The 27,344-nt window shown below is 40.7% G+C and overlaps 1 protein-coding gene across 1 annotated transcript in view; it reads right to left on the bottom strand.

Moving 5' to 3' along the window:
* Positions 1–6,624: 6,624 nt before the first annotated feature.
* Positions 6,625–27,344, bottom strand: part of LOC110215264 (solute carrier family 5 member 4-like) — a 44,155-nt gene continuing 23,435 nt past the window's right edge. Inside the window, 12 exon segments of the mRNA XM_020996603.1 lie at positions 6,625–6,842; positions 7,557–7,659; positions 9,030–9,245; positions 9,730–9,785; positions 9,788–9,826; positions 9,829–9,893; positions 16,156–16,198; positions 16,201–16,305; positions 18,963–19,070; positions 21,953–22,088; positions 26,461–26,609; positions 26,612–26,677. Coding sequence (XP_020852262.1) covers positions 6,625–6,842; positions 7,557–7,659; positions 9,030–9,245; positions 9,730–9,785; positions 9,788–9,826; positions 9,829–9,893; positions 16,156–16,198; positions 16,201–16,305; positions 18,963–19,070; positions 21,953–22,088; positions 26,461–26,609; positions 26,612–26,677 — 1,304 coding nt within the window.

The raw sequence follows: 27,344 nt of genomic DNA, 5'->3' as shown, positions 1-27,344 counted from the left end.
GCACTTAGTACAATACCTGGCATCTAGGAAGTATTTAATGAAAATTTGTTGACTGATTTACTCGCCAATCACCCTAAGACAGCTAGAAAAAGATCGTATAGGCCAACAAGAATGAAGAAGACAAATAGATTGCATAGAGCACGCAATGAACCAGTCAAAAATGTACAGATATATGTTTGGAATAAGCAGGCATCATTTCAGCAAGCAATAGGAAATAACAGGGAGGAGAAAGTGAGACTGGTGACATTGCACAGCCCTCCTTCATTTAAATCAAAGTTAATTGCAAGTCATGTCATCATCTCCCTGATGTCATGGTCCCCTTCAAGAACGAAGGCCAAACACAAATAGTAATTGTTTCTCTTTTGGCCAGGAGTCCTGAGGGTCTTCCCCTCCCAGTTTGATTTTTTTTAAAGGGCCATCCCTTGACTCACTTCTTAAAGAGGCCTATTCACTGAATGGGCATTACGTCACTCAAAGTGAGAACCTGAAAAGACTTTAGCTTAAAAGGGCTAAGGTCTCCCATTGTATCCTGGGCCATCTTCAGTCATACTGATGGCCACTGGACCCAGATGGCTCTGGAGGAGAAAGTGAGGCTGGTGACCTTGCACAGCCCTCACTCACTCAAATCAAAGTCAATTGTAAGTCATGTCATCATCTCCCTGATGTCATGGTCCTCTTCTAGAATGAAGGACAAACATACACACACACAAAAGGAAATAACGTGCTGGTAACAGGTATGTATCATTGGAATTGGTTAATAGAAACAGAAGTGGCTGTCCTCCATGTGGAACCTATCAAATAACTAATATTTGAGAGTGGAATCCAAAGGCTATTGATGGCCCACATCTAAGTGAAATCAGCCAGTAATGAATCAACAAAGAGGCTACACCGCCCACTTATATAGTGTTTTCATTTTGAAAAATTCTGAACACAACAAACAGCCCCAAATAAATATTTTCATATATAAAAAAGAATGGAAAAAGAGAATTATGTAACCATGAATCTCTTTTACGTAGAGTTTTTTTTTAAATAAACTTATACAATGAATGTAACAAATGACCCTAAAAGGAAAATGATGACTACTGAAGATGCTGTGGAACACTGATGTACTGTTGGTGTAGGTGTGAAGCAGGACCTCAGAGTCATTTTAATTTGCATTTCTCTAATTATTAGTGATTTAGAACCTTTTTTCAAATGAGTTGTTGATAGCTTGAGTTTCTTCCTTTGATATTTGCTGGTTTATATCCTTTGGCCATCTAGCTTTTGCAGAATTGCTATCAACCTCATATATTTGAACATTTTCTTATAATTTGTGTTATCACGTTTTTAAAAAAAGAAAAAAAATGACTGCAGTGATTTCCCCCAGTTAGCTATTTCCTTTCTTGTTTTAACTGAATTAATTTTGATTATGCAAAAACCTTTTCAATTTTAGGTAATCAGATTTGCCTATTTTGACTTCTGGGTTTTATGGAGTGACTTTTTATGTTTATGCCATGTATCCACATAGAATTTACTCTAGTATATGGTATAAGATGTTGGTCCAAACCTAATTTCTGCCAATCTGCTTTCCAATTTTCCCAATGGGTTTTTTTTTAATTGAATTTTTACTCTAGTAATCGGGGTCTTTAGGTTTATCAAACATATTCTACTGTGTTTGCTTTTGCATGTTGTGTACTTAACCTGTTTCATTGATGGAACTTTCTATTTTTTAATCAGTACCAACTTGTTTTGATTACTAATGCTTAATAATATAGCTTGATATCTGGTACTGGTAGGTCCCTTTCTCACTTAAAACATTTTTTTTTCATTTTTTCCTTTGAGAATCCTGACCTTTTGTGACTCTACATGAGTTTTTTGTTATTATTTTTTCTATTTCTCTAAATTAATCTTTTGATAACTTGCTTGCTTTGACTCTAATTATGTAATATTTTCATTTTTATCATATTTTTATGGCACATGAGCATAAATGTTTCCATATTATTATATATTATATGTGTAATATAGAAACATTATATATAAATGTAAATAAATTTCTCTTCCTACCATTTCTTTTAGCATTTTATTGCTAACATAAGAAAAATTGATGATTTGTATGAGTTAATTATATACACTCATGCTTTGCTAAAATCATCATTTCAATTAATTTTTAGTTGACTCTCTAGGTTGTCTAAGTAGATGGTAGGTCAATAAGCAACACTTTTGTTTGCTTTTTTTTTTGCCTATTCTTATTCCATCAATTTCTTTTTTTTATCTTATTATTATAGTTAACATTTCTACCACTATCTCTAACAATAGTGATGATAATGGGCATTCTTGCTTTGCTCATGATGTTATTGGAAAGACTTCTAGTTCATTTCCATTACATTAAATTCACACTGGCTTTTGATTTTAGGTAGATACTCTTTACCATATTAAGGAAAGATCCAAAAATGGATGTTATGTTTTGTGAGAAGCTTCTTCTGGTCACATTGATGCAATCATGTAATTTTATTGTTCTGTTATTAATTTGGTTTATTATGTTTATAGTTTTAAAAATATTGAAACAATCCTACAATCCTGGTATAAGTCCAACCTGGGCATAGCACATAATCTTTTTGATATGTTGCTAGCCCCTTTGATAATATTAGTTTAATTTATTTCAATATTTATTAGAGATATTGGTTTAATTTTTTCCCATTTTTTTCTCACTGACTTAAAGCCATATTTGCATTATAGAAAAAGTTTAGTAGGATCCCCTATCTTTTGTATTTTTGCAAACAGTTTTTATAATATTGGAGTGTATTGTTCTTTGAATATTTGAAGAAATAACTTGTGTTTACATTTGATCCTGGATTTTTTTTTACTTTCATTTACTACTTGTTCAGTTTCTTTTTCTGAGATTCAATTATTTGAATTCTCTATTTTTTTGTTCTATTAATTTGGGTTTTTAATTTTTTGTAAGAATTCATTTATTTTTATTTAAGTCATCAGTTTTGTTGACCTATAATGGACCTCCTTGCTGTTTCTCAGACAACACTTCATATCCCCAGTATTCATGTTGACTGCCTGTACCCTATGCCTGAGATATTTTTCTCCCCATCTCTGTCTTCTGGATTCCTCAGTTCCCTTTGAGTCTCTACTAAAATCCTACCTTCAGCAAGAAGTCTTTCCAGGTCCCTCTCAATGTTAATGCCTTCCTTGTGAGGTTGCATCCATTTTACCCAACTTACTTGTATATAGTTGTCTGAATGTGTCTCCTCCATTAGACTTTGAGCTCCTCAAGGATGAGGACTGTATTTGCCTTTCTTTGTATCTCCAGCATTTAGCATGTGCTTGGCACATAGTAAATGCACATAGTAAAATTTTGTTGACTGACAGAAACTGATATCTCCAGTTATTCAGGTTCTCTTAATTGCCACGCCTAATGGCCTCTTCTTGATCTCAATCTTCCTTGACTTCTCTGCAGCATTTGACACTATTAGTCACCCTTTCTTCCTGGATAATCTCTCCTGTCCAGGTTTTCATGACCCTGTTCTCTTGATTCTCCTCTGACTGATCCAACCCTTTCTCAATTTACTTTGCTGATTCTTCATCCGTGTTACTTTCACAGTGTATGGACATTCCTCAAGACTCTGAGACCTTTTCTCTGCCCCTCTGTACTATCTCACTTGATGATCTCATCAGATCCCATGGGTTTAATTATCATCTCTATGCTCATGATTCCTAGACCTCTTTATCCAGTCATAGTCTCTCTCTTGAACAAATGTTGCATGTCAACAACTGTTTTGGGATAACTCAAACTGGATGTCCAATAGCCATCTTGAACACATCCATAAAAGAATTCATTATATTTCCACTCATCTCTTCCCTTCTTCCAAACTTCTGTTATTCTTTCAAAGGCGCTACCATCTCCCAATAACATGGGCTTGCAACCTTGGCATCATTCTTTATTTCTCTGACCCTGTAGACCAATCAATACCTCTCTTTCTTCAGTCATTTCAGTTGTGTCTGACTCTTCGTGACCCCATTTGAGGTTTTCTTGGCAAAGTACTGGAGTGGCTTGCCATTTCCTTCTCTGACTCAATTTACAGATGAGGAAAGTGGGGCCAACAGGGTTAAGCGATTTGCCCGGGAGAACACACCTAGTAAGAGTCTGAGCCCATATTTGAACTCAAGTCTTCCTTACTTTAGGTCAGTACTTTCTCCACTGTGCCACCTAGCTGCCAAATACTTCTCTTACACATCCCTTTTTCTCATTCAAACAGCCACCACTCTAGTTCAGATTCTTATCACCTCACACCTGGCCCTTGCAATGGCTGCTGGTGGGTCTGTCTGCCTCAAGTCTCTCCCTGCTCCAATCTATTGTCCACTTAATTGCAAAATGATTTTCCTAAAGTGCTGATCTGACTATATTACCCCCCCCAACAACCTCTAGTGACTCCCTGTTACCTTCAGTATCACATATAAAGTCCTTTGCTTGGCATTTAAGGCCCTTCACTACTTGGCTCCTTCCTAACTTTTCCAGTCTTCTTAAATTCTGCTCCCCTCAGTGAATTTCATGATTCAGCAGTACTGGCCCACTTGCTATTCCTTGCACATGATACACCATTTTCACTCTACCTTTGTACTGGCTCTTCCCCATGATTGGAATGCTCCCCCTCCCTACTTCAAACTCTTAGAATTCCTGGCTTCCTTTAAAACTTAGTTCAACATCACCTCCTACAGGAGGCTTTCCCTGATTCCCCTTCACTCTCCTAGCCCCAGTTTCTGATGCCACTCCTTCTAAGATCACCTTCCATGAATTCTGTATTTATTTTGTATGTTGTATGAAGTTGATGATGACCCAAAGGACAGCAGAAGGACATACTGTGAGTATGAGGAGGCTGCAGCTTACAATTCATGATTAATTATGTGCAAGATGTCATCAATGATATGAATGATTGGAAAAGGAAGTTTCAGGGAAAGGAATGATGCCCAAGGGCACATGTGGAATGGTGAAGGCTCAGGGGATGGAAAGTCTCTAGCACCTTGAACCTATGGGCCTTCGATGGAGGATTTATAGGAGGATATGGAGAAGAACAGCATGACACACATTAGATGCTTAATAAATACTTGTTGCTTGATTGATGAGAACACCTGAATGGACTGTGATAAGCTTCAGTGGTAAGAGCATGGAGATGGAGAAGGTCCATCTAAATATCAAAAAGTATCATAGGATTTAGTGGATGTTAGGTTTATTTGAGGTAACAATTTTCATAGCATCACAGATCCTGTGTTTACAACATGGGGAGGGAGCTCCCCCACCTTAATACGAGGGCTGATTTTTTCATGGAACTTCATAACTCAATGCTTCTTATTTGTTCTAACACATTACTCTTCCTGGGTCTCAGAGAAGTGAGCTAGGTTCAATAAGTGAGGGTGGCCAAGAGGCAGATTTAGACTTGATATGAGGCAAAAATCTTCCTCCTTTTACAGTTGACTGAGAGGTTGCTTTGATCAGTAGAGAATTTCCCATCACTGGATGTCATGAAGTATAAGACAGATGAGTCAGGAAGGGTGTAGAGGGGATTCTTGATCAGGGATGAGCCATACTCTCTGAGAGTCCATTCCATGAAACCCTTTTAATACACATTCTTTCTCTATGTCTGTGTCTCTGTGTACATTTTCCCTCTCCCTTCCTCCCTGCTCCTTTTCCCTCTCTTCCTTTCTATCCTCCTCCTCCTCCTCCTCCTCCTCCTCCTTTTTCTTCCTTTTTATTCTCTCTCAACATAGATATCTGTATCTATATCTATCTATTTATGAGGTTAGGAAGAGGCAAGGGGCTTGGGAAGAGGAATTACTGTTAGGACTACAGATGTTTGAAAATGGAGGTAGGGATGGAAGAGCACAGAAAATGTGTGAGAAAATAGAATGGAATTTCCAGTTCAGGATTGGTCACAATATTTAACCCCAGTTGAGTGGCTGACCAGTGAGATGAGTCCTGGTCATAGAGCTGGTCCTGTGATCTGTTTTCTCTCAATTACCATGTTAAGATGAATGAATGCCAAGGGGGTTATTAATGCTACAATGGGAAGCTCTGAGACTCTTCAATTGCAAAGATACCCTTGTAGAACAGACATTTCTGGACCCAAAGAGTTTGGTGACTTTCATGTGGGTCCCATTCTGGTCTCTGTTCTAAGCTTGGCATGTTTTCTTTTCTTTGTTCCCAGGAAAACAATATTCTCCCTCAAAGCTGTCATGGTCTGTGTGTACTATGCTGCGTAGGAATTCATATCAACTTGCATCCTCAGCAACAAGATGGTAAGTGACCTGGGATGATTTCATGTTCAGTCCAGTCTCTCTTTAGATGTTTGCCAGAGTTAAAATATTCTGAAGTCCCACTTTTACCCAGAAATAGACATAGTAGTTTAAAAAAAACCACAACCACCCCTCCCCAGCTATGAAATTACTTTGTAAGAATTTGAGATCAATGGGTCCTGTTCAAGAGTTTAGGGACCCCAAGATTAGCACATTTGTCCATCTATCTCACAAGCTTTCAATTATGCTTGATTGTGAGCCTTCCACAGCCCAGTGAGAGGCTAAGAAGGAAGAGAAAGGTTGGTAGTCCAAGTTTGGATGGCCCTGCTCTGAAGCCCCAGGCAAGACTCAGGCAAAATAACTATGGTAGAAGACGCCCATAGCCAGGACCAGGATGGTGTTGATATTCACCACATTCCTCCACAAGGGTTCTTCTGATGTGTCTGTGAGCTGCTTCTGCAGGGCAGCCTTCTCTTCCTCGGTCAGCTTGGGGCCTTTCTTTGTCTCCAGCTCACAGAATGCATTCCAGGCCCTCTTGAAGAACCCTTGTGATTCCACTGGGCCATCTGGAGGAAAGGGAAGAGAGGAAGCAGTGAGGAAATGGGCTCATAATGGGCATTTTTACAGCACATCTCGAGTTGGCAAAGGGCTTTACCAGGACGTTATTTGAGTCTCACAAAAGTGCTGGGAGGTGGGCAATACAGCTATAATTGTACCCATTTTGCACATGAGGAATCTGAACTCAGAGAGTTAAAGTGACTTCTCTGTGGTCACACAGGAACAGGTCTGGGAGTCAGGATTCAAACTCGGCTCTCTCTGACTCCAAGAACAGCATGCTAGCCAGTGTACCCTGCAATAATGAGCTGTAACAATGACTGGGAGGAAGCTGCTTTTCTGGCAAGTGATCGGACCCCAACAAAACCAATAGCTGTTCCCTGACATTACCAAAGGCAGCAACTGGAGGAAATGAGCCTGAAGGGAAAGACACCTCCAGGCTAACTCTGGACCTCAGCAATGTCAGGACTCTGGTCAAAGTTTGGGCCACCAGAGAAGAGGTTTCTACCTTAGCACCAGAAGGAAACAGGGGCTTCCATTTTCAAGGTGGCCTTGAACAGATGCAGAAGGGGTCCTGAGTCCTTCTAAGGACAGATTGGTCTCTTATTGCTGGGAAGCTGTCTCAGCCAGTTTGTCAAAAAGAAAACTCCTTGCTGGAAGGCAGGACTTCTGAGAGCTCAGGGGAGCTGGGTACACAGAGAGACAAGTGGACAATTAAATATCACCTTCTTCTCCCTGGTCTCCAGCTTCCTCTTGTCCATACTGCTCAGGGGTCAGGTCGACGAGTTCTTCCTGGCTATTGCGGAGAGCCCAGCAAAGGCGATACAGCTGTCCAGAGAGCACAGGTAGGATTTAGCCACATGACCATGGGAATGAGCACCTCTCCCCACCAGAGATGTTAGAATTAATCTCAGATCAAGTTCTGTCTGCCTGCAGAAAGTTTGCCTTCATTCTTCCCCAGCTCTATGTCCTAGGGGCCTTTCAGATCTATCACATTATGTTCTAAATTCCCTTCTTGTTTTGACATTCTACATTCTAAGAACCCTCTAAGAACTCACATTCCATGTTCTAAGGTCCCTCCCAACTCTATCACTCTATGTTCTAAATTCTCTTCTAGGTCTGACATTCTGTTTTCTAAAAGCCCTCCAAGAGCTCACATTCTGTGTTCTAACAGCTCTCCCAGATTTGACATTTCCTGTACTAAGGCCTATCCCAGCTGTGACATTCTCTCTTCTATGGTCCCTCCCACTGCTGGCATTTCCTGTTCTGAGTTTCCCCCTCAGTTATAATATTTTGCGTTCTAAGAATCCTCCAAGAACTCACATTCTGTGTTCTAAGGACTCTCCCAGATTTTACATTCCTTGTTCTAAGGGTCATTCCAGCTGTCACTTTCCATGTTTAAGGGTCTCTGTTTTAAGGTTTTCTCTCAGCTCTGACATTCTACATCCTAAGACTCCTTCCAGTTTTGATGTGTTATGCTCTATGAGATTTTTCCTGACTTTGAGACTCAGTTTACCTTTTTGCAATTTCTCTCTTGGTTTTGCCCTCTGGGGCCACATAAAACAAGTCTTATTCATCTTTTGTGGTCATCCTTAAACTCTTGAGGACATCTACAACATCTCTTTTCTACCTCTCCCCCAAGTAGTCTCTCTTCCACCTCTATATTCTCAGTCTTTTCAACATATCCACATTTGGGACATGAACTTCAAGCCCTCTGGCACCCAGTTCATTTCCCCTTGGATGGTCTGTACTTTATCCACATACTTTTAAAATTGGGTCTCCCATCACTGAACACAGTACTCCAGGAGGAGTCCCATATACTTTGCTTCTTCAGTGAAGTCCAAGAAAATCCCAGCTTTCTTGGCAGCTGGATCAAGCTGATGCCCCATAGAAGGCTTTCAGTCCACTAACCCGACCCCCCAAAAAAAACACTTTTTCAGAGCAACTACTATTAGGTCATGCCTCCCTAATATTATCTTTGTAAAGTTGGTCTCTTAGAACCTAAGTGTGGAACTTCACACTTATCTCTATTACGTTTTATCTCATAGTCCAATTGTGGCATACCGGGGTTTGAAATGCCCCCTCTCTCTGACTGTGGAATTATATAACTCAGTCTCCCTGATCCAGGATTTGTAGCTGAGGTAGAAGCCAGGGAAAGGGCATGATTTCATGATGAGTAAAGGCAAACTCATACTTACATGTATGTCAGGAATAGGTTTTGTCACCAGAGAGATACCGAGTATAATCAAGACTGTCAACATGAAGAGAAAGATGCTGAAATAGGAGTAATGCCATCCACAGATGATGTTGGGACATGGGCTGGGGGCCATGCAAGTGCCTGTCCCATAGGCAAACTCAGCAAACATATGAATTAGGCCAATTGCAAGTCCAAAAATTAGTCCCCAGAAAGCTCCCTGACAAAGAGAGTCAAGGAAAGTGTCTTCGGGTGCTTTCAGCACAAGGGACAACAAACCACACAAAATGCATCTTGTGGGATGGAAGAATTATTGAAAACCAAAATGACAACAACAGCAACAAAAAATAACACAAAGCTTTCGTATATGATTCTAAGAATGTCAGAATTAGAAGGGAAATGAATCCAACCTTGTTTATTGTTCAGATGAAAAAGCCAACTCCCAGATAACTGAAATAATTTGCCCACAAGAAGCCTGACTCCTAACTCAGGGCTTTTTCTACCACACATTTATAATGGTTGATTATTAGTATTATTTCTTATGTACTACTATTCTACTATTATGTACTATTAGTACTATTGCTATGAAAAATTTGAATTTGGGGACGTCCATCAATGTGGGAGGAAGTGGCATTTTGGGTTCCCCAGGCAGTCAATTAGAGTCTTACCACCTCTACACACCAACTCTCCCCATTCTGACTCACCTGCTCATTAGCTCTCTTGCAGAAGATGGCAAGCAGGAACACAGCTGCAATGGGGACCCAAGGTAGCTTGCTATAGATGAATATACTGGAAGTTCACATTTTGACTTGCCTGGATTATTGGGATCCAAGCAATGCTGAGGGCAATCAGGACCATGATGAACAACCTATAAGCATATTTCTATCAATAGGATATTGAGCTATAACTAGGGTGAATAAGTTGGGGGTTTTCCCATGGTGGGGGTGGCACTTATTTCCCAGGAGGATTCTTCTTCCTTCCCATGAGACCACAGGCCTTGTTTTGTGAAGTCCTCCAATAGCGCCTGACATCATTGGGATTAGAAAAGGGAAAGTAGGCTTTGGGATAGGGTAGGGAGGTGGCATTACTCATTGTTGTTACTGCTATCGATCCTTCATTCTAGAAGAGGCCCAATTACATCACAAGGGTGATGTCGTGATTTGTGCTCAAATTGGATTTAAGTCAGGCAGAGTTGAACAAAGTTGTCAATCTCACTCTGCCCTCTACAGTCATGTAAGTCCAGTGACAAGACAAAAGGCAGAACAACTGATGACACCTGAGATGCAGGGATTGGCATTTCCAAATTAAGGTTTTTCCAAGGCCTCAGTTTGTGTGAGGCCACACCATTTGACGATAAAGGGCTAGGCAAGAATTGAGACAAAAGATGGCCTAATTTTCCACCAAAACAATCAGTCTGGGAGAGAGCTTTCATTGAATGACCAATAATATTACTGGTGGTGAGGATTAAGGAAATAAGGGGAAGGGATGAAGATGAGTTTCCCCTTCTCCACACAGTCAAGCTATTTTCCTGGGGGCTGCCTGACTTCCTCCCAAATACCTATGAGGCTTCATGTTGAATTCTCTGGATAATGGTTTAAAAAAAACCTCTTGTTCTCTTGTCAATCATGCTCTGAACCTGAGAGTTATTATTAATTTCTCCCTCTTCCTTTCCCCCCCACATTTAATCCATCACCACTCCAATCAATTCTCTTCCCCTACTGTTCTTGCAACTTATTCATCATAAGCTAAAAGGGCATAGAACTGGAAAAAATCTCAGAAGTCATCTCAACTGAGCCTTCCTTTTTTGGGGGAAGGAAACAATGCCAAGAGATTTGGCCAGCAAGTGGAAGAAGCAAGATTCAAACTGAGGCTCTCTGACTCCAGAGCTGTTTTTCCCACTGCACCACATTGCCTCCCCAGCATCTTTTCTTCCCATACAACTCAGGCAGCCAGCAGTTTGGCTTAGGGGCAGGAGCTCTGGACTCTGAGCCCAAAGATCTGGGTTTTATTGCTGTTGTGATACTTCCTGGCTGGGTAACCCTGGGCAATTGGCTTGCCTTCTCTGCATCTTGATTTCTGCATCCATAAAGTGGAGATAACAATGCTTCCTCCACCTATTCATGGGTTTGTTGTGAGAAAAAAATTGTAAACCTCAAGAGGAAGGGGAGCTGCTCCAAGCAAGCTCGTTGAAAGTATAGAGAAATCTCCTGGGCAGGAAGGGGCATTACACTTGCTCTTCTTTCTGGAACACATTCCTCAAGTTTTTTTCCCCCCCTTTTCATTGTTCTTATACATTCAAGTCATTGATTTCTCCATCTTTTATTCTCATAACCAGGTGAGACAATTCATAAAGTGTTGAGCCTGGGTTCAGCAAAACCTAACTAAGTTCATATCCAGCCTCAGACCCTTACTTGCTGTGTGTCCCTGAGCAAGTCCTTAATGGAGTCTGCATCAGTTTAGAGTGCCAGGACTGCAGTCAGGAAGACTCATCTTTATGGGTTCACATCTAGCCTCAGATACTTACTGGGCATGTGACACTGGGCAAGTCACTTAACCCTGTTTGTCCCAGTTTTCTGGCTGTCAAATGAAGTGGAGGAGATGGCAAACCACTGTAGTATCTCTGCCAAGAAAACCCCAACAACTACAAGAAGTAGTGTTGCTGGGTCGCAGATACACACAGTTTTATAGCCCTTTGACCATAGTTCTAATTTTTTCTCCAGAATAGTTGAACTCAACCAATAATACATTTGTATGCCTATTTTTCCACACCCCCTCCAACATTTATTATTTTCTTTTTCTACTATGTTAGGCAATCTGATAAGTGTGAGGTGATACCTCAGAGTTCTTTTAATTTGCATTTCTCTAATCAATAGTGATTTAGGGCATTTTTATGTGATATTGAAAGCTTTGATTACCTTCTGAAAACTATCTTTTCATTTCCTTTGAGCATTTATCAATTGGGGAATGGCTCTTATTTTTTATAAATTTGGCTCATACCTTATGCATTTGAGAAATTAGGCTCTTTAGCAGAAAAACTTGTAAATCTCTCCCCCCTCCCCAGCCAGTTTCTTACTTTCCTACTAATTCTGGCCGCATTGGTTTTGTTTGTAGAAAGTATTTTTTAATTTCATGTAATCAAAATTTTCCATTTTACTTCCCATAATCTTCCTTTTCTCTTTTCTGGATTTTTGCATTTATCAAATACTACATTCCTATGGTCATTTACTAATGTGTATTATGTACATAATTTATTCCACTGATCCACCACTCTGTTAGCAAGTACCAACATATTTTTAATGATAACTACTTTGTAATATAATTTGAAATCTGGTACTGCTAGGCCAGCTTTTTTTTTTCACTTTTTTTTTCATTAATTCCCTTGATATTCTTGACCTTTTGCTCTTCTTGATGAATTTTTATTATTTTTTTTTCTGGCTCTACAAAACAATTCTGTGGTAGTTTGATTGGTATTGCACTGAATAAGTAAGTTAACATAGGTGGAATTGTCATTTGTATTATATTGACTCAGCCTATTCATGAGTTTAGCTCTGATTTTATTTGTGTGAAAAAATGTTTTGTAATTGTGTTCCTATAGTCCCTGGGTTTGTCTTGGCAGGTAGACTCCCAAGTATTTTAGATTATTTGCAATGACTTTAAATAGAATTTCCCCCTTTATCTCTACTACTGTATTTTCTTGATTATAGATAGAAATGCTGGTGTTTTATATGGATTTATTTTATATTCTGCAACTTAGCTGAAGTTAATTATTTCAACTAGTGTTTAGGTGGTTCTCTAGGGTTTTCTAAGTATACCATCATATCATATATGGTGAATGATAGTTTTTCTTCATTGCCTATTATTATTCCTTCAATTTATTTTTTTGTCTTATTGCTATAGCTAGAATTTCTAATATAATATTAAATAATAGTGGTGATAATGAACATCTTTGCTTCACTCCTTATTTTATTGAGAAGGCCACTAGCTTATCCCCAAGGGAAGGGATTTTTAGAAAATACTTTACTAGCTCATAAGGGAGCATTTTAAAAGCATTTTGAAAAATCCAAATATATAGAGTCCATAAAAAAATACATTTGGGAATTTATGACCAAACAAGAGATAGAGAGCATTATGAAATGCCAAATGGATAATTTTGATTATATTAAATTGAAAAGCTTTTGCACAAACACAGCCAATGCAATGAAGATTATGAGGGAAGCAGGAAACTGGGAAAGTCTCTGATAAGGGCCTCATTTCTAAAATATATGGAGAACTAAGTCAAATTTATAAGAATTTACAAGTCATTCCCCAATGGATAAATGGTCAAAGGATATAAACAGGCAGTTTTCAGATAAAGAAATTAAAGCTGTCTATAATCGTATAAAAATGCTCTAAATCACTATTGATTAGAGAAATGCAAGTCAAAACAACTCTGCGGTACAATATCACAGTTATCAAATTGGCTAACATGACAAAACAGGAAAATTATAAATGTTGGAGAAGATGTGGGGAAATTGGAACACTAATTTATTGTTGGTAGTTGTGAATTGATCCAACCATTTTGGAGAACAATTTGGAACTATGCCTAAAGGGCTATAAAAATGTGCATATCCTTTGACCCAGTAATACCACTTCTAGGGCTGTGTCCCAAAGAGATCATAAAAATGGGAAAAGGACCCACATGTATAAAAATATGTATAGCAGCTCTCTCTGTGCTGGCAAAGAATTGGAAATGGAGGGGATGCCCATCAATTGGGGAATGGCTGAACAAGTTGTGGTATATGCCATGTAACGGAATGCTATTGTGCTATAAGAAATGATGAGCAAATGGATTTCAGAAAAACCTGGAAACACTTGTATGGACTGTTGCTGAGTGAAGTGAAAAGAACCAGGAGAAAGTTGTACACAGTAACAGGCACATTGTGCAATGACTAACTTTGATAGACTTATCCCTTCCCAGCAATGCAAGGATCTAAGACAACTCCAAAAGACTCATAATGGAAAATGTTATCCATATCCAAAGAAATAACTATGGAGTTTGAATACAGATTGAAGCATACTATTTGCTCTCTCTCTCTTTTTTTGTTTCTTCTTTCTTGTGGTTCCTCCCATTCATTCTCATTCTTCTTTACAACATGACTAATGTGAAAATATGTTTAATAAGAATGTATATGCAGTCTATATAGGATTGCATGCCATCTTCAGGAGGGAGGTGAGGAGGGAGGGGGAGAAAAATTTAAAATTCAAAAGCTTATGGAAGTGATTGTTGAAAACTGAAAATAAATTAATTAATAAAAAAGGATAAAGGCAAAAAAATACATTTGGGATCAGGAGACCTGAGTTCCAAAACTGTGTAACTTTGGCCAAGTTATCCTACCAGTTTAGGCATCAGCTTCCCCATCTATAAGATGAGAGGTTGGACTTGAAAATCTCAAACTTGCTCTACCACAGCTCTGAAATGCTTTGGTCTATGATCCAAATTCCCTGTTTCTGTTAAGGCTCCACCATCCATGGGGTCTCAACGCTTGCAATCTCAGGTTCATCTTTGATTCTTCCCTCCCCATTGATTTCCACACAATCAGTTGTCAGGTCTTGCTGCTTCTACAATATTATTCACATTCATTTTTTTAAAATTATTTTCCACCAATTACATATAAAGGCAATTTTTGTTATTAATTTTAAAATTTTTGAGTTCCAAAATTTTCTCTCTCTTCCTTACCTCCTTCCTCCTTCTGAAATGGCAAGCAATTTGATCTAGGTTATACATGCACAATCAGGTAAACCATATTTCCTTATTAGTCATGTATTCATTTCCTGCTGAGACTACCACCAGACTAGCTTGACCCCATTCCCTTTCAGTTTTTTTTGGTTTTTTGTTTTTGTTTCTGTTTTTTGGCTAGCAATGGGGTTAAGTGACTTGCCCAGGGTCACACAGCTAGTAAGTGTTATGTGTCTGAAGCCAGACTTGAGCTCAGCTCCTCCTGAATTCAGGGTCGGTGTCTATCCACTGCGCCACCTAGCTGCCCCCTGACCCCATTCCCTTTCATTTTGGACTATGGCAATAGCCTTCTATTTGGTCTCCCTGCCTCAAAGTCTCTCCCCACTCCAAACTATACTCCAAACAGCAGCCAAACCAACATTCCCAAAGCTCAGATCTGACCATTGCACTCCCTCCTACTAATAGAAGTCTTCACTAGCTGCCTCTGGCTTCTGGGATCCAATATAAAATTTTCACTCTGGCATTTTTAAAGCCCTCTACAATCTGCCTTCCACCTACTTTTCATAATTTCCCCTTGCACACCTTCTATTTGGATCAAACTGGCTGGCTAGGTACTCTGTACACATTACATTTTATGCCCAGTCTCTATGCCTTTGTATTACTGGTCCACCTGCACTTTGTAGAATCCCCAGCTTCCTTCAAAGTCCAGCTTAGATGCACCTTCCTCCATGAAGGGTTACTTGATTTCCCCCTGAAATAACTTTTTAAAATACTTTTTATTTCCTTGTCTGGGTATATAGTGTACCCCTCCAGCAGAACAGAAGATCTTTGAGGGCAAGAACTGTTTTTTTTTTTAATTTTTGTTTTCTATCTGCTAGAACCCAGAAGAGTAGCTTGCATATATTAGGTGCTTAATATGTGTACATTGAATTTTGACTGGAATCTGTTATTATTTGCATTTGTAGGGCTAAGAAATCTTATGCTATGCTTTCTATAATTCAGCTGTGCATGAGAAACACGGCTTCCTAGGTCTTGCTAGCCTACTTCTTCTACCCAGAAGGATGTCCATTCTGTTTACTTCTGTACCACTTATAACATAGACAGGTTTTAGGGAAGAAAATTTCAGCACATCCTGGCCAAGATGTTCACAGGGCTATGTCAGCTAGGTGAAGCAGTGGACAGGGTGCTAGGCTTAGATTCAGGAAGACCTCAATTCTAATCCTTCTTCAGACACTGGCTGGCCATGGCAAAACACATATGCTCTGTCAGATTGAATTTCCTCATCTGTCAAGTGAGAATGTTAATAGCACCTACTTTATAGGGTTGTTATGAAGATCAAATGAAATAATCATGTAGATCCATTTACAAACCTCAAAGTGCTGTATAAATACTAATTATTATCATTAGCTGTTACCTTCCCACTAGTAGGAGCTCTCTCTCCGATGCTCGCTTTCGATTTTGGTATAGATGTCAATGGTGAACAGAGTGCTGGCACTATTGAAGACGGAGGTGAGGGAGCTTATGAGTGATGCCAACATGGCTGACAACATCAGTGCCCGAAGTCCTTGAACAATAACCAAAAAAAGAGGAAATTGTCTTCTTGTGCACTTAGGAGCCAATGTCCATGGTTTTATACTATCCTTCCATAGTTTCTGAACCTTTGAGAACAATCCAAGCACAGAATGTCAGAGCTGGTAGAGTCTTAAATCAGAGAGTGGCAGAGCTAAGATAGACCTTAGAAAGAGAATGTCAGACCTGGAAGAGACCTTAGAATATAGAATGTCAGGATTGGAAGGGACCATAGCATATAGAAGATCAGAGCTGGCAAAATAAGGGCTGCCCCATACTCAATTTGCATTTGCTACCTCGAGTGCCTGGGTAGTTAGGGCAGTGGATAGACTGCTGGGCCTAGAGTCAGGAAAACTCATCTTCCTGAGTTGAAATCTGGCCTCAGACACTTAGTAACTGTGTTACCTGGGATAAGTCACTGAACCCTATTTACCTCAGTTTCCTCAACTATAAAATGAGCTTGAGAAATGGAAACCCACTCCAGTATCTCTGCCAATAAAACATATTGGGGTCATGAAGAGTCAGACACTATTGGTAAATGACAAAATACACACACATCTTGACTGTTTATACATTTGGGGAAACATTTATATAAGCCATACTTGTATTTTATTTTGAGATATCCTGGAATACTTTCAGATGAGAATAATTTGAAATGACTCAAGAGGCTGGGAAGTTTTTAGACACAGCAGACATCTGGATTTTAATGCTAGCCCTTCTAACTTACTAGCTGTGTGAGACTAGAAAACTTCCTTCACATATCTGAACCTTGGCCATGTCCTCTGTAAAATAGGATTTATTATGCCAAATCATGCTTATGCTACTTGCTTCACAGGATAATTGGGAAGAAACAATTTTGTAGACTTCAGAGTCTTGGAGAAATGGGACACATGATTATAATGAAGTCATTGCCTATCTCTGAGCTTCACTCCTTATCTGGTCAATAAGGGCTTGGACTGAGTGATCTCTAAGGTCCTTTATATACTCCAGAAATCTATACAATCTGAGCTCCATTAGCTTTGTTATTAGCCAGGCAATCATGGTCAGCTCTCGGGGGTCATCCTTGACATCATGTCAGGGGAATAGCATGGTTGACCTTTAGTCCTCTGTTAAATGAGTTTATGGGGATGCTGATGTTTTTTCTACTTTTTCAGATAAGTTAAGTGTACCAGACCTTCTGATTCACCTGATGGCTCATTGGATCATAGACTGAGACCTGGAAGAGATCTCAGAGGCCATCTGGTTCAACTACCTCATTTTACAGAGAAGGAAACTGAGACAGATAGAGGTTAAATGACTTGCCCAAGGTATTACAGCTAGTCAGTGCCTGCAAGTTTTGAACCTAAGTCTTGGGTTCAAGTGTCCTTGAAAGTAAGGGAGAATAACTTATCCTCAATGAAACAAGCTAAAATTCATCTGGAGGAGGCCAAGAAGGATAGTGAGGGGTAGGGGAGAGGACATGATAGCTGTGCTCATGTATTAGAAGGCCAATCATAAAGGAGAGGGATTAGTCTTATTAAGCTTGACCCCAGGAGGCAGAACCAGGAGCCGTGGGTGGAAGTTACAAGAAGGCAGAATTAGGCTTTGTGATGATAACTTTGATGCCCCCTACTCAAATTAACCCACATTTACGCAGTTCATTATGATTTGATGAGTATCAGTGCTTATATTAGTGATTTAAACAGAATAGAGTTGTTTAAGTTAGTTACATATGTTAATGCTGTTGTGATAAGAATTATGAATAATTCATCCACTACGTGCTGATGATTATTTATTATTTGTATTTATCAGAGAGATTTATACTGTTAGTTGGAAATGGAATAAGAATGTAATTTCTTTACTACCTCCCCCCCAACCACTCTGTAATATGGCATAACAAAGTTCATTTGCTGATAATATATACCTCTCCCTTACGAAGCACTGCTGTCACTCCCTTGTGACCTTTGCTTCAAACCCACAACTTCCTTGGACCCTCAGATACCAGTGTATAAACACTAACATCTTATGACTTGAGGAAGGCCTTGAGATGTAATTGAAAGGGTCTTATGACCTTTGCTGAGATGACCTGCAGTTGATGACCTGTGAAAGGTCTCATGACCTGAGAAAGTTGTGTTGACAAGTGGTTATGATTGATGGACATGTTCCTTAGCCAAGCATAAGATTTCCCCACTTCTTGAATTGACCAATCAATGAATTGCAATGTTCTCCTTCTAATTTTAGTGCTCTCCAAGTATATAAAAGTAGCTTGCACACAAGAGGAGGGGACCCTGATCATGTGGAAGATCTTGGGCCCACTTAATTAGGGACCACCATTATCCCTAATAAATTGAATATGCCTGGAATTCATTCCTAAAGGTTATTTGTTACTAACTGGAGTTTTGTGGCCCATAGTTTGATGTTAGGAAAACATCCTAACAATTGGCTTTAACCCAATGTGGAACGGGCTGCCATTGGAAGTTGTTTTTTTTTTTTTTTAGCAGATACTGGGTGACCCATTGTTGGGTATAATGTAGAGAGGGTTCTTAAGGCCAGATTGGAATAGATGATTCCTGAGGTCCTTCCCCACCTTGAGATTCAGTGAGGATACTAAAATACTTGCCAGAGACCACTCAAATCTCTGCTCATGACACCCTATGGTGGGAGACACCTAACTATTGGGCATGAGCTCTACCACCAGCTTTGGGTAGGCTATATTGCTGCAGCCTGTACTGGTGCCACAGTATTTCTCACATTCTGAAGGCATGACACAGGCTACTTCATCTGTGGAAAGAGACAGAGAGATTTCCAGTCAACCAGGGTCCAAGAGGTGAGGAGAGCTCAGCCCACTGGTGTAGTAGCTGGAAAGGGAGCTTCTGAGTTTCTGCCTTGGCAGTGGCTAATGGACTTCACCTGGGGCCAAGATTCTGCCTGGCAGCTCCCATGTAGATATGCCCCGCCTTGAGACAAGTGCCCAATTTGAGAGCTGGCTTAACATCTAGTAGGGCACAAAAACCCATCCCCCTGTTTCCCACTTTTTCATTGAACTTTCCCAATATATCTTGACTCTTAAAAACATTCTGAAAAGCACATTTCATTGTTATCCTTGTTATACCCCTTCAAGACAGCACTTATTTTTGTCTTTGTATTCCCAGAACCATCACAGTACCGGGCACATATGTAGGCACTAAATAAACGCTCATCATTTGATCGATTACATCACAATCATTTCTGAGGATTTAAAAAGAATCTTCTGCCCCTGCCACAAGGTTGAACGTAGAACAACAAATCCAGCAACATCCGATGAAGTGACTTCATCTGATAATGTATACAACATTCTTTATTTAGATCCAGCTTTTTTCATCTTTTGGAAAGTGTCCTTCGGCAGTCTGATGGCACCTTTGACTACTTATTAACAAGTTTTTAAGTGTATAAAATAAATCAACATTTTCAGGATTAAAAAGGAAAATGATCAGACTGAAAGAGAGCTACCAAAAGAGGTATTTTTATGTTCACAAACCCCCAAGTTAAGAACCCTTGATTAATCAATCAATCAGTCCATCAACATTTATTAGGTGCCCATTATATGTCAGCCACTATATGAAGCACTTGGAGTACAAAAAGAGGCAGAATACATTCTGTCCTTAAGGAGCTTACAGCCTAATGGGGAGAGACAACATGCAAACAAATAGATACAAAGAAAATCAAATAGGAAATAAATAATGGAAAGCACTAGAATTAAGGGCTATTGAGGAAGGCTTCCTGTAGAAGGTGGAACTTTAGGTGAGACTTAAAGGAAGTCAGGAAGCTCAGTAGGTTGAGTTCCAGGCATGAAGGAACAGCCAGAGAGAATGAACAGAGCCAAGAGATGGAGGATCTCGTTCATGGAATAGCCAGGTGGCCAGGGTCAGTGGATCGAAGAGTACATGAAGGGGAATTAGGTGTAAGAAGACTGGACAGGGAGGAGGGGGGAGGTTATGAAGGTCTTTGAATGCCAAACAGAGCATTTGTATTTGATCCTGGAGGCCAGAGGGAGCTACTGGATTTTATTGAGTAAGGGGGTGACAGAGTTGGAACTGAGGCTTAGGAAAATCATTTTGTGGATGGATTGGAATGGGGAGAGATTTCCGGAAAGCAGACCTCCCCAGCAGTTACTGCAATAGTGCAGGCATGAGGTGATGAGGGTCTGCCTTGGGGTAGGGGCAGCATCAGAGGAGAGAAGGGGGTATATTTGAGAAATGTTGCAAAGGTGAAATCAACAGACATTGGCAAGGGGGAAGGTAGTGAGGAATCCAGAATGATCCGTAAGTTGTAAGTTTCAGGGACTGGGAGGAAGGTGTTGCCCTTGGTGGTAATATGGAAGGTAGGAGCAGGGAGGATTTAAGGGGAAAGAGAATGAGCTAAGTTTTAGACATGTTCAGTTTAATATGTTTACTGGATGTCTGGTCTTGGAAGTCTGAATGGCAGTTGGAGCAAATTTTAGACTTCTAATAGCCTTGAAGGAGATATGTCTTATTATCTATTTTCTGGTATTAGGATTTTTTTTCAATTTCATTACTCAGCATTCAACGTCCTATTAGAGATAATTGAATGACCTCTCAAAGTGGGGAGGCAACATAATAAAACAGAATAAACGTGGGGTCTGGATTCAGAGGGTCCAGGGTGGGATTTCAAACAGCAGAGAGAGCTATAACCAGTGAGACTACACTAAAGGTCTGGGACAGCAGTATCGCTACATCACAATGCCAGGAGTAACCCCTTCCTCTATCTGTGGACTGGCACAGTTGATATACTGCTAGTCCTGGACTCAGGAAGACTCGTTGTGATGTTGGGCAAGTCACTTAACCTGTTTGCCTCAGTTACCTCAACTGTAAAATTATTACAAAATAAAAGTACATATATCCCAGGGTTGTGCAGATTGAATGAGATAATATTGGCTTAGTGCAAAACCTGGCACATACTGGCACTCCATAAACGCATATTTACCTCCTTCTCTCCATTCTCTAAATTGTACTCAAAAAAAAAGTCTTGGGAACTTGCAGTTAGGAGTCATGGCACTCCCACAACATGATCTTCAATCAGCTTGAGAGAACGTAGTTGTGCCCCTGAACTCCTCCTAACTAAAGCTGGGAAGTCAGAACTTCAGAAATATGAGAGTAGAAACAACAGGGGTTTTCTGTGCTACTCATCACCAGACTGAAAATTCTATTATCCCAAATATCCTGTTTCACAAGAGTTCCAGGTAATCGAGGTTCCCTCACAGCCTGGAAGTACCATATGGATCTGAACCCAGAACCAGGTCTAGAACCAAAAGGGGCCAACCCCTTCATTACATGCATTAGGAAGTTCAGGCCCAATGACGAGAGTGACTTGCAAGGTGGTAAGTGGCAATCACATGGCTAAGTTACAAGCTTAGACCCAAACCTGGGGCTCATTAACCCCAAGTTTAGTGCTCTACCTCGTTGCTACATCCTCCCAAATGGCAAGTTCCCCTGAATATAGTTCACACCCCAAGATGAGATCTTGAAGGGAAAAGGATTTGCAGAGAAACACACGATAATAGCATTCATTACTGACCACAAAGTAGAGAAGATGTGTGGCCAACATTTGAACCATCACAGCATTTCCTAGAGCCTGAGGGTGAACAAATGGCAGAGAGGACTTACCTGGGTACAGAATGCGGCTGATCATACCGGGCATCACCATAAGGAAGAGGGCCAGCAGCTTCAGATAGCCACACAAGATGCAACCAGCCTTCACTTGGGACATATTCTTCCCTGAGAGGCACCGCTGCACCATCACCTGCCAGGGGAACAGAACTTATGGATGGTGCAGGGCCCCAGGACTCTCTTGCTCAAGTTAACAGGTACTCCTGCCTAGGAGCAGGATGTGACCTGGTTCTCATTTCAAGCAATCGGTAGAAGTACTAGGAAGGTAGCCTTCAGCTCAGTGCAGGAAAGAATGTTATAGAATTAGAGCTGTCTGGCACTCCAGCACTGGAATGGACAGCCTAGGACATAGGTAGTGAGTTCCCCACCTCAGGAGAGATTCAATCAGAAGATGGACAGCCACCTACTGATAATGCTGTGGACAGGCATTTGGACTGTATGACCCCTCAGGAAGTGAGGTTCGTTGTTGTTGTTGTTTATGCTGATCAACACATCGCTTTGAAGCAGAGGGGAGAAATGTTTCATGGCCCAGAAAGCATGATTTTGCTAAGTTGCCTGCCAAGCCTAAGACACAGATTACTCCCACCTTGAAACCCCCTCCTAAATATGTATGCTGCTGTTCTGACCCGGTTCACTACATATTTTGGTTACACAGTCTCAACTGGGCCCTCACTGCTGCTTGGCAATCCTCCTACACTGCCCTTATCAACTCACATTCCCACTCACCACAGTGGCTCTTCCAAAACTTTTCATCACTCCTCAAACTTCCCATGGCCCCTGTTCCTCCAGCCTCTCAGCAAAGAACCTTAATAACTTCATATTTTATAAAATAAAAGTAAGTATTCACTGAGCTCCCTCTTCTCCCCTCTTCTTTGTCTCCTATCACTCAGGTGCCTTCTGCCACTCCTCCTTTAAGCCTGCCTCATAGGCTGCAGTGGCCTTAAAGCTTACCAAGGTAAACTCCTCTACCTGCTCAAGTGACCCCATTTCATCCCATCTCTTCCAATACATTCTCTCCTCTCTCTATCATACCCACTGTTTCAATAATTGATCCCTGTTTATTGCCTCATTTCCTACTGCCTACAAACATGCCTAGGTCTCCTTTATATTGAAAAAAAAACCCTGACTTGATCCTTCCATCCCTACTGCTGTAGAGGACAACACCATGCGCCAAGTCCCTCAGGCTCACATCCTATTCTGTACTCCTCACTTTCTCTCACCCACCATGTCCAAGCTGGTGCCAAGGCCTGTCGATTTCCCCTGTGTAGCATCTCTCAAATTCACCCCCTTCTTTCCTCTGACAGTGCCCCCCCTCTGGTGCAGTCCTTCACTCCCTTACACCTGGACAATCACAGTAGCTGCTGGAGGCTCTGCCCATGTCAAATCTCTCTCCAATCAATCCTCCATTCACCCACTAAAGTGATTTTCCTGAAGTACAGGTGCAACCATGTCACCCCCTACTGAATAAACCCCAGTGGCTCCCCACTGCCTCCAGGATCAAATACAAAATGCTGTCGGGTATTCAAAGCCCTTCATAACTGAGTCCCCTCCTATGTCTTCAGCCTTCTCACCCTGTACATCTCCTCATGTTCTCTTCCATCCAGAGACCCTGGCCTCCTGGCTATCCCACAAAGAAGACCCTCCATCTCTCAGTTCTGGGCATTTTCTCTGCCCATCCCCTATGACTGGAATGTTCTCCCTTCTCTGACTGACCTCCCTGACCTTAAAATACCAACTAAAATCTAACCTTCTACAGGAAGCCTTCCCTAACACCAATAATCACAGGCTTCCAAGATGCCTCTGTTAATAATCTCCAGTTGTCCTGGACATAGCTTGTTTGTGTCTAGTTATTTGCATGTTTTCTGCCCCCATTAGAGCGTGAGCTCCTTGAGGTTGGAGAATTTTTGCCTCTTTTTCTACCATGAATGCTTAGCATAGCTCCTGGCATATAGTAGGTGCATAATAAATGTTTATTGACTAATTGGTTCTAGAGTCAGAGAGTCTGGGTTCAAATCCCATCTCTTAGAACTACTCCATGTGTGACCTCAAAAACATCAGAATGTCTGTGTGTCTCAGTGTTGAATGCTTCCTCATCTGTAAAAGGAAGGTATTGGATTCTATGATCAGTGTGATCCTCTGAGTTTTGCTGCTCATAGGGAGACATAATAAAGGGCACATCATGGTCCAAATGATGGGAGGAGGGAGAGAAGAACAAGGATCTTACCTTTCATGAGTATTTGTGTAGAAAAAGAAGCCTGGATTCAAGATAGGGAAGGGAAATTAGGAAACAATTTTTGGGAACACAGAGTTTTGGCTAAAATACAGTTTATAGAAGGTTTTAGATGAATTAACATATGGTTAATGCATACTGGCTCATTGAGGCAAGCTAGGGATGATTGTGGACACATTCCTAATGTCTTGAGGTTAATGTCCTGAAAGATATCTGTGAAATCATCATAAACCAATTCTTATTGCTTCTAATCAGAGAGACGGTTCACAACTGAATGAGTCTGACCCTGTGGGGAATTATAGTCATGATTCTGTGACAGTTTTTTTGTTGTAGATTGTTAACTGTGCGACAGTGGGCAAGTCCTTTCCCAGCTTTAAATCTGTTTTCCTTCTGCAAAATGAAGAGGATCTCAGTGGTTTGTAAATGCATTAAATGCATGAAATTTGAACTGTAACTCAATAAACAAATGAATAAATGAGAGTGTGTGTGTTAAAGAAGAGACAGAGAAAAGAAAAAGGGGTGTGTGTGTGTGTGTGTGTGTGTGTGTGTAGAAGGGAAGGGAATGGAAGGGAAAGAGGAAAAGAAGGAGAAGAAAGAGAGGAAGGGAGAGAAAAGAATAAAAGGAGGGATAGAGGAAGGGGAAAGTGAGAACGGATGAGGTGGAGGAAGAAACAGGGAGAGAGGAAAAGAAAAACAGAAGTTGAGGAAGTTAAGGAATAGATCTTTGAAACTTGGAATTTGAAACAAAGCTTTGATATGTTATAGAAAACAACATCCTATTTTTTTAAAATCTGGAGAGAAGATATTATGGTGACTAAAATATGGTCAGGTGATGAACGTAAATGTATAAAGCGTTCTTAGTGCTCTGTTACATTCATTTTCTATTTGCTGGCAAAAATATTTAAGATTACTTTTTTGTTTGTGTAAACACTAATTTCTATCCAGCTGTTATGGTTTTTTAACCAGTGTTTCCATTCTCTTAATACTGGCTGACTTTTATTTTGTGCCAGGACCATTATGCATCAAGCAAATAAATTCAAGCAGCCATTTCGGAAAAAAAAAAGAAAATTGGAATTTGAGGTCTGTTAGTGATTGGTCTACTTGTTTCCTAGAAATTAGACCTTTCCAAAAGAGTAGTGGGCTAACTCAGTTGGTAGATAGTGCCCCATCACTGAAGGTCTTCAAGCAAAGACTGGATTGATGGTCAACTCAGCTCTGTTATTCTGTAACTCAACACTTCTGTGGTTCTGGTCCCTCCTTCCTCTGATCTCACTTTGTATTCTGGTCCTACTGGTCTTTTAGTGTCATTGCCACTCTGACATTGGAATGATAATATTTGGGTCCTTGGCTCCACCACTCACTCACTGGCTTGATGATCTTGGGCAAATGATTACCCTTCTGTGGGCTTTAGCTTTCTTCTTTGTAAAATTGTACTGTTCATTCTTCCCCTGACTCCCTCAGAGCATTCTTATGACATTGGATTGAAAGAATGATTGGGAAACACTTTGGAAAGACAAAGGGTCTTTGCACAAACAAGGACATCATCTTTTTCTTAGGTAGCATGAAAAAAGCACTGGTCTTGGAGTCAGATTTGGGTTCAAATTTCTCTTTTTTTAGGAAAGCAAATGGGTTAGGTGACTTGCCCAGCATAACACATTGAGTTCAATGTCACCTCTTCTGCTCAATTTAACTCAGTAAATAATTATGAAATGCCCACTATGTGCCCCTGAGGATAGAGAGTTGGAAATGGATCAGTTCATGTCCTCAAGTAATTTCCATTTTTCTAAAGGATGCACCCGAGTGAGGAAGGACAGAGTACATCCAAAGGAATTTCCAGTGGTAGAGAGTAGTTAACAATGGGAGGGCCAGGGAAGGCCACAAGCAGGGCTTTGAAGGAAGCCAGGGTTTCTAAGAGGCAGGTGAAGCAGGGAGGGCATGAGGCATGTCTCACACACACTATCTATTGGCAAATCCCTAAGGTATCTAAGCCAGTTTCCTTATCTGAAAAATGAAGAAGTTGAACTGTACAGTGGGCCAACCACTGGCTTTGGGGTCAGAGACCTGGGTTTAAATCCTGTCTCTATCATTAGCTATATAGTATTGGGAAAGTCACTTAACCACTCTGAGCCTCAGTTTCCCTATTTGTTAGAGGAAGAGGCTGGGCTAGAAGATCTCTAAGCTTTCTTCCAGCTCTAGGTCTATGATCCCATTCTTTCTATTGTATAGAGAAAAGTGAAGTGGCTCTCACGCCTCTCCTCTCCTGTGGACCTCTCACCTGGTCTGCACACCTGTACCAAAGAGAAACAAGGTTCATTCCAATGAGGGCTCCTGGCCATGGCAGTTCACCAGTGATGGGATCCTGGAAGAGGTGGAAGGCATCTGCTTTGGGCGTGTAGCATTCAGGGTTCAGAGTTACATTTTGTCTGTGATGACAGATGGGATGGATTTCATGTACTCAGTGAAGGCCTCATATCCTCCCACTTCTGCAAAAGCTAAAAAACATCAGAAAAAAAGTTAACTCTGAGTGTCCACTGGGAACCAATAGGCCACATCAGGTGAACCTGTCCTTAGCCCATGATAATTATGTCTATGTATATTAGCATCAACATCCATAGTGTCCCAGACTTATTGTCCTTCCCACTCCTCTCCTGAGCTCATCCAGGTCATCCTGTTTTCCACCTCGAATTATCTCGTATCATGTTCACTTGTAGATACATTATTTTCTTCCAGGAGAATGTAAGCTCCTTGAAGGCAGGGACAATTTCATTTCTATTTTTGTATCCCAAGTAGGCTACCAGATGGCATAGTGGATAGAGTGCCAGCTTTGGATTCAGGAAGACTCATCTTCCTAAGTTCAAATCCAGCCTCAGTCACTTGCTAGCTGGGTGACCCTGGGAAAGTCATGTAACCTGTTTGCATTAGTTCCTAACTTGTAAAATGAGCTGGAGAAAGAAATGGCAAACCACTCCAGTATCTTTGCCAAGAAAAGCCCAAATGGGATCACAGAGAGCTGGACATAACTGAAATGGCTCAACGACAGCAGTGCCTAGTATGGTGCCTGATATGGAGTTACAATAGTCCTTCCCTACGATCTTCCTCTAATGCCTCTTTGTGAAGTGGAGGTCACCCCAGACTGTCAAAGATGATAACAACCAAGAG

The sequence above is a fragment of the Phascolarctos cinereus genome, unplaced genomic scaffold, assembly GCF_003287225.1.
Source record: "Phascolarctos cinereus isolate Bilbo 61053 unplaced genomic scaffold, phaCin_HiC Scaffold_4;HRSCAF=312, whole genome shotgun sequence".
Classification (NCBI taxonomy): Eukaryota; Metazoa; Chordata; class Mammalia; order Diprotodontia; family Phascolarctidae; genus Phascolarctos; species Phascolarctos cinereus.
The sequence above is the reverse complement of the archived record's forward strand: the minus strand, read 5'-3'. Positions and strand labels throughout refer to the sequence as shown.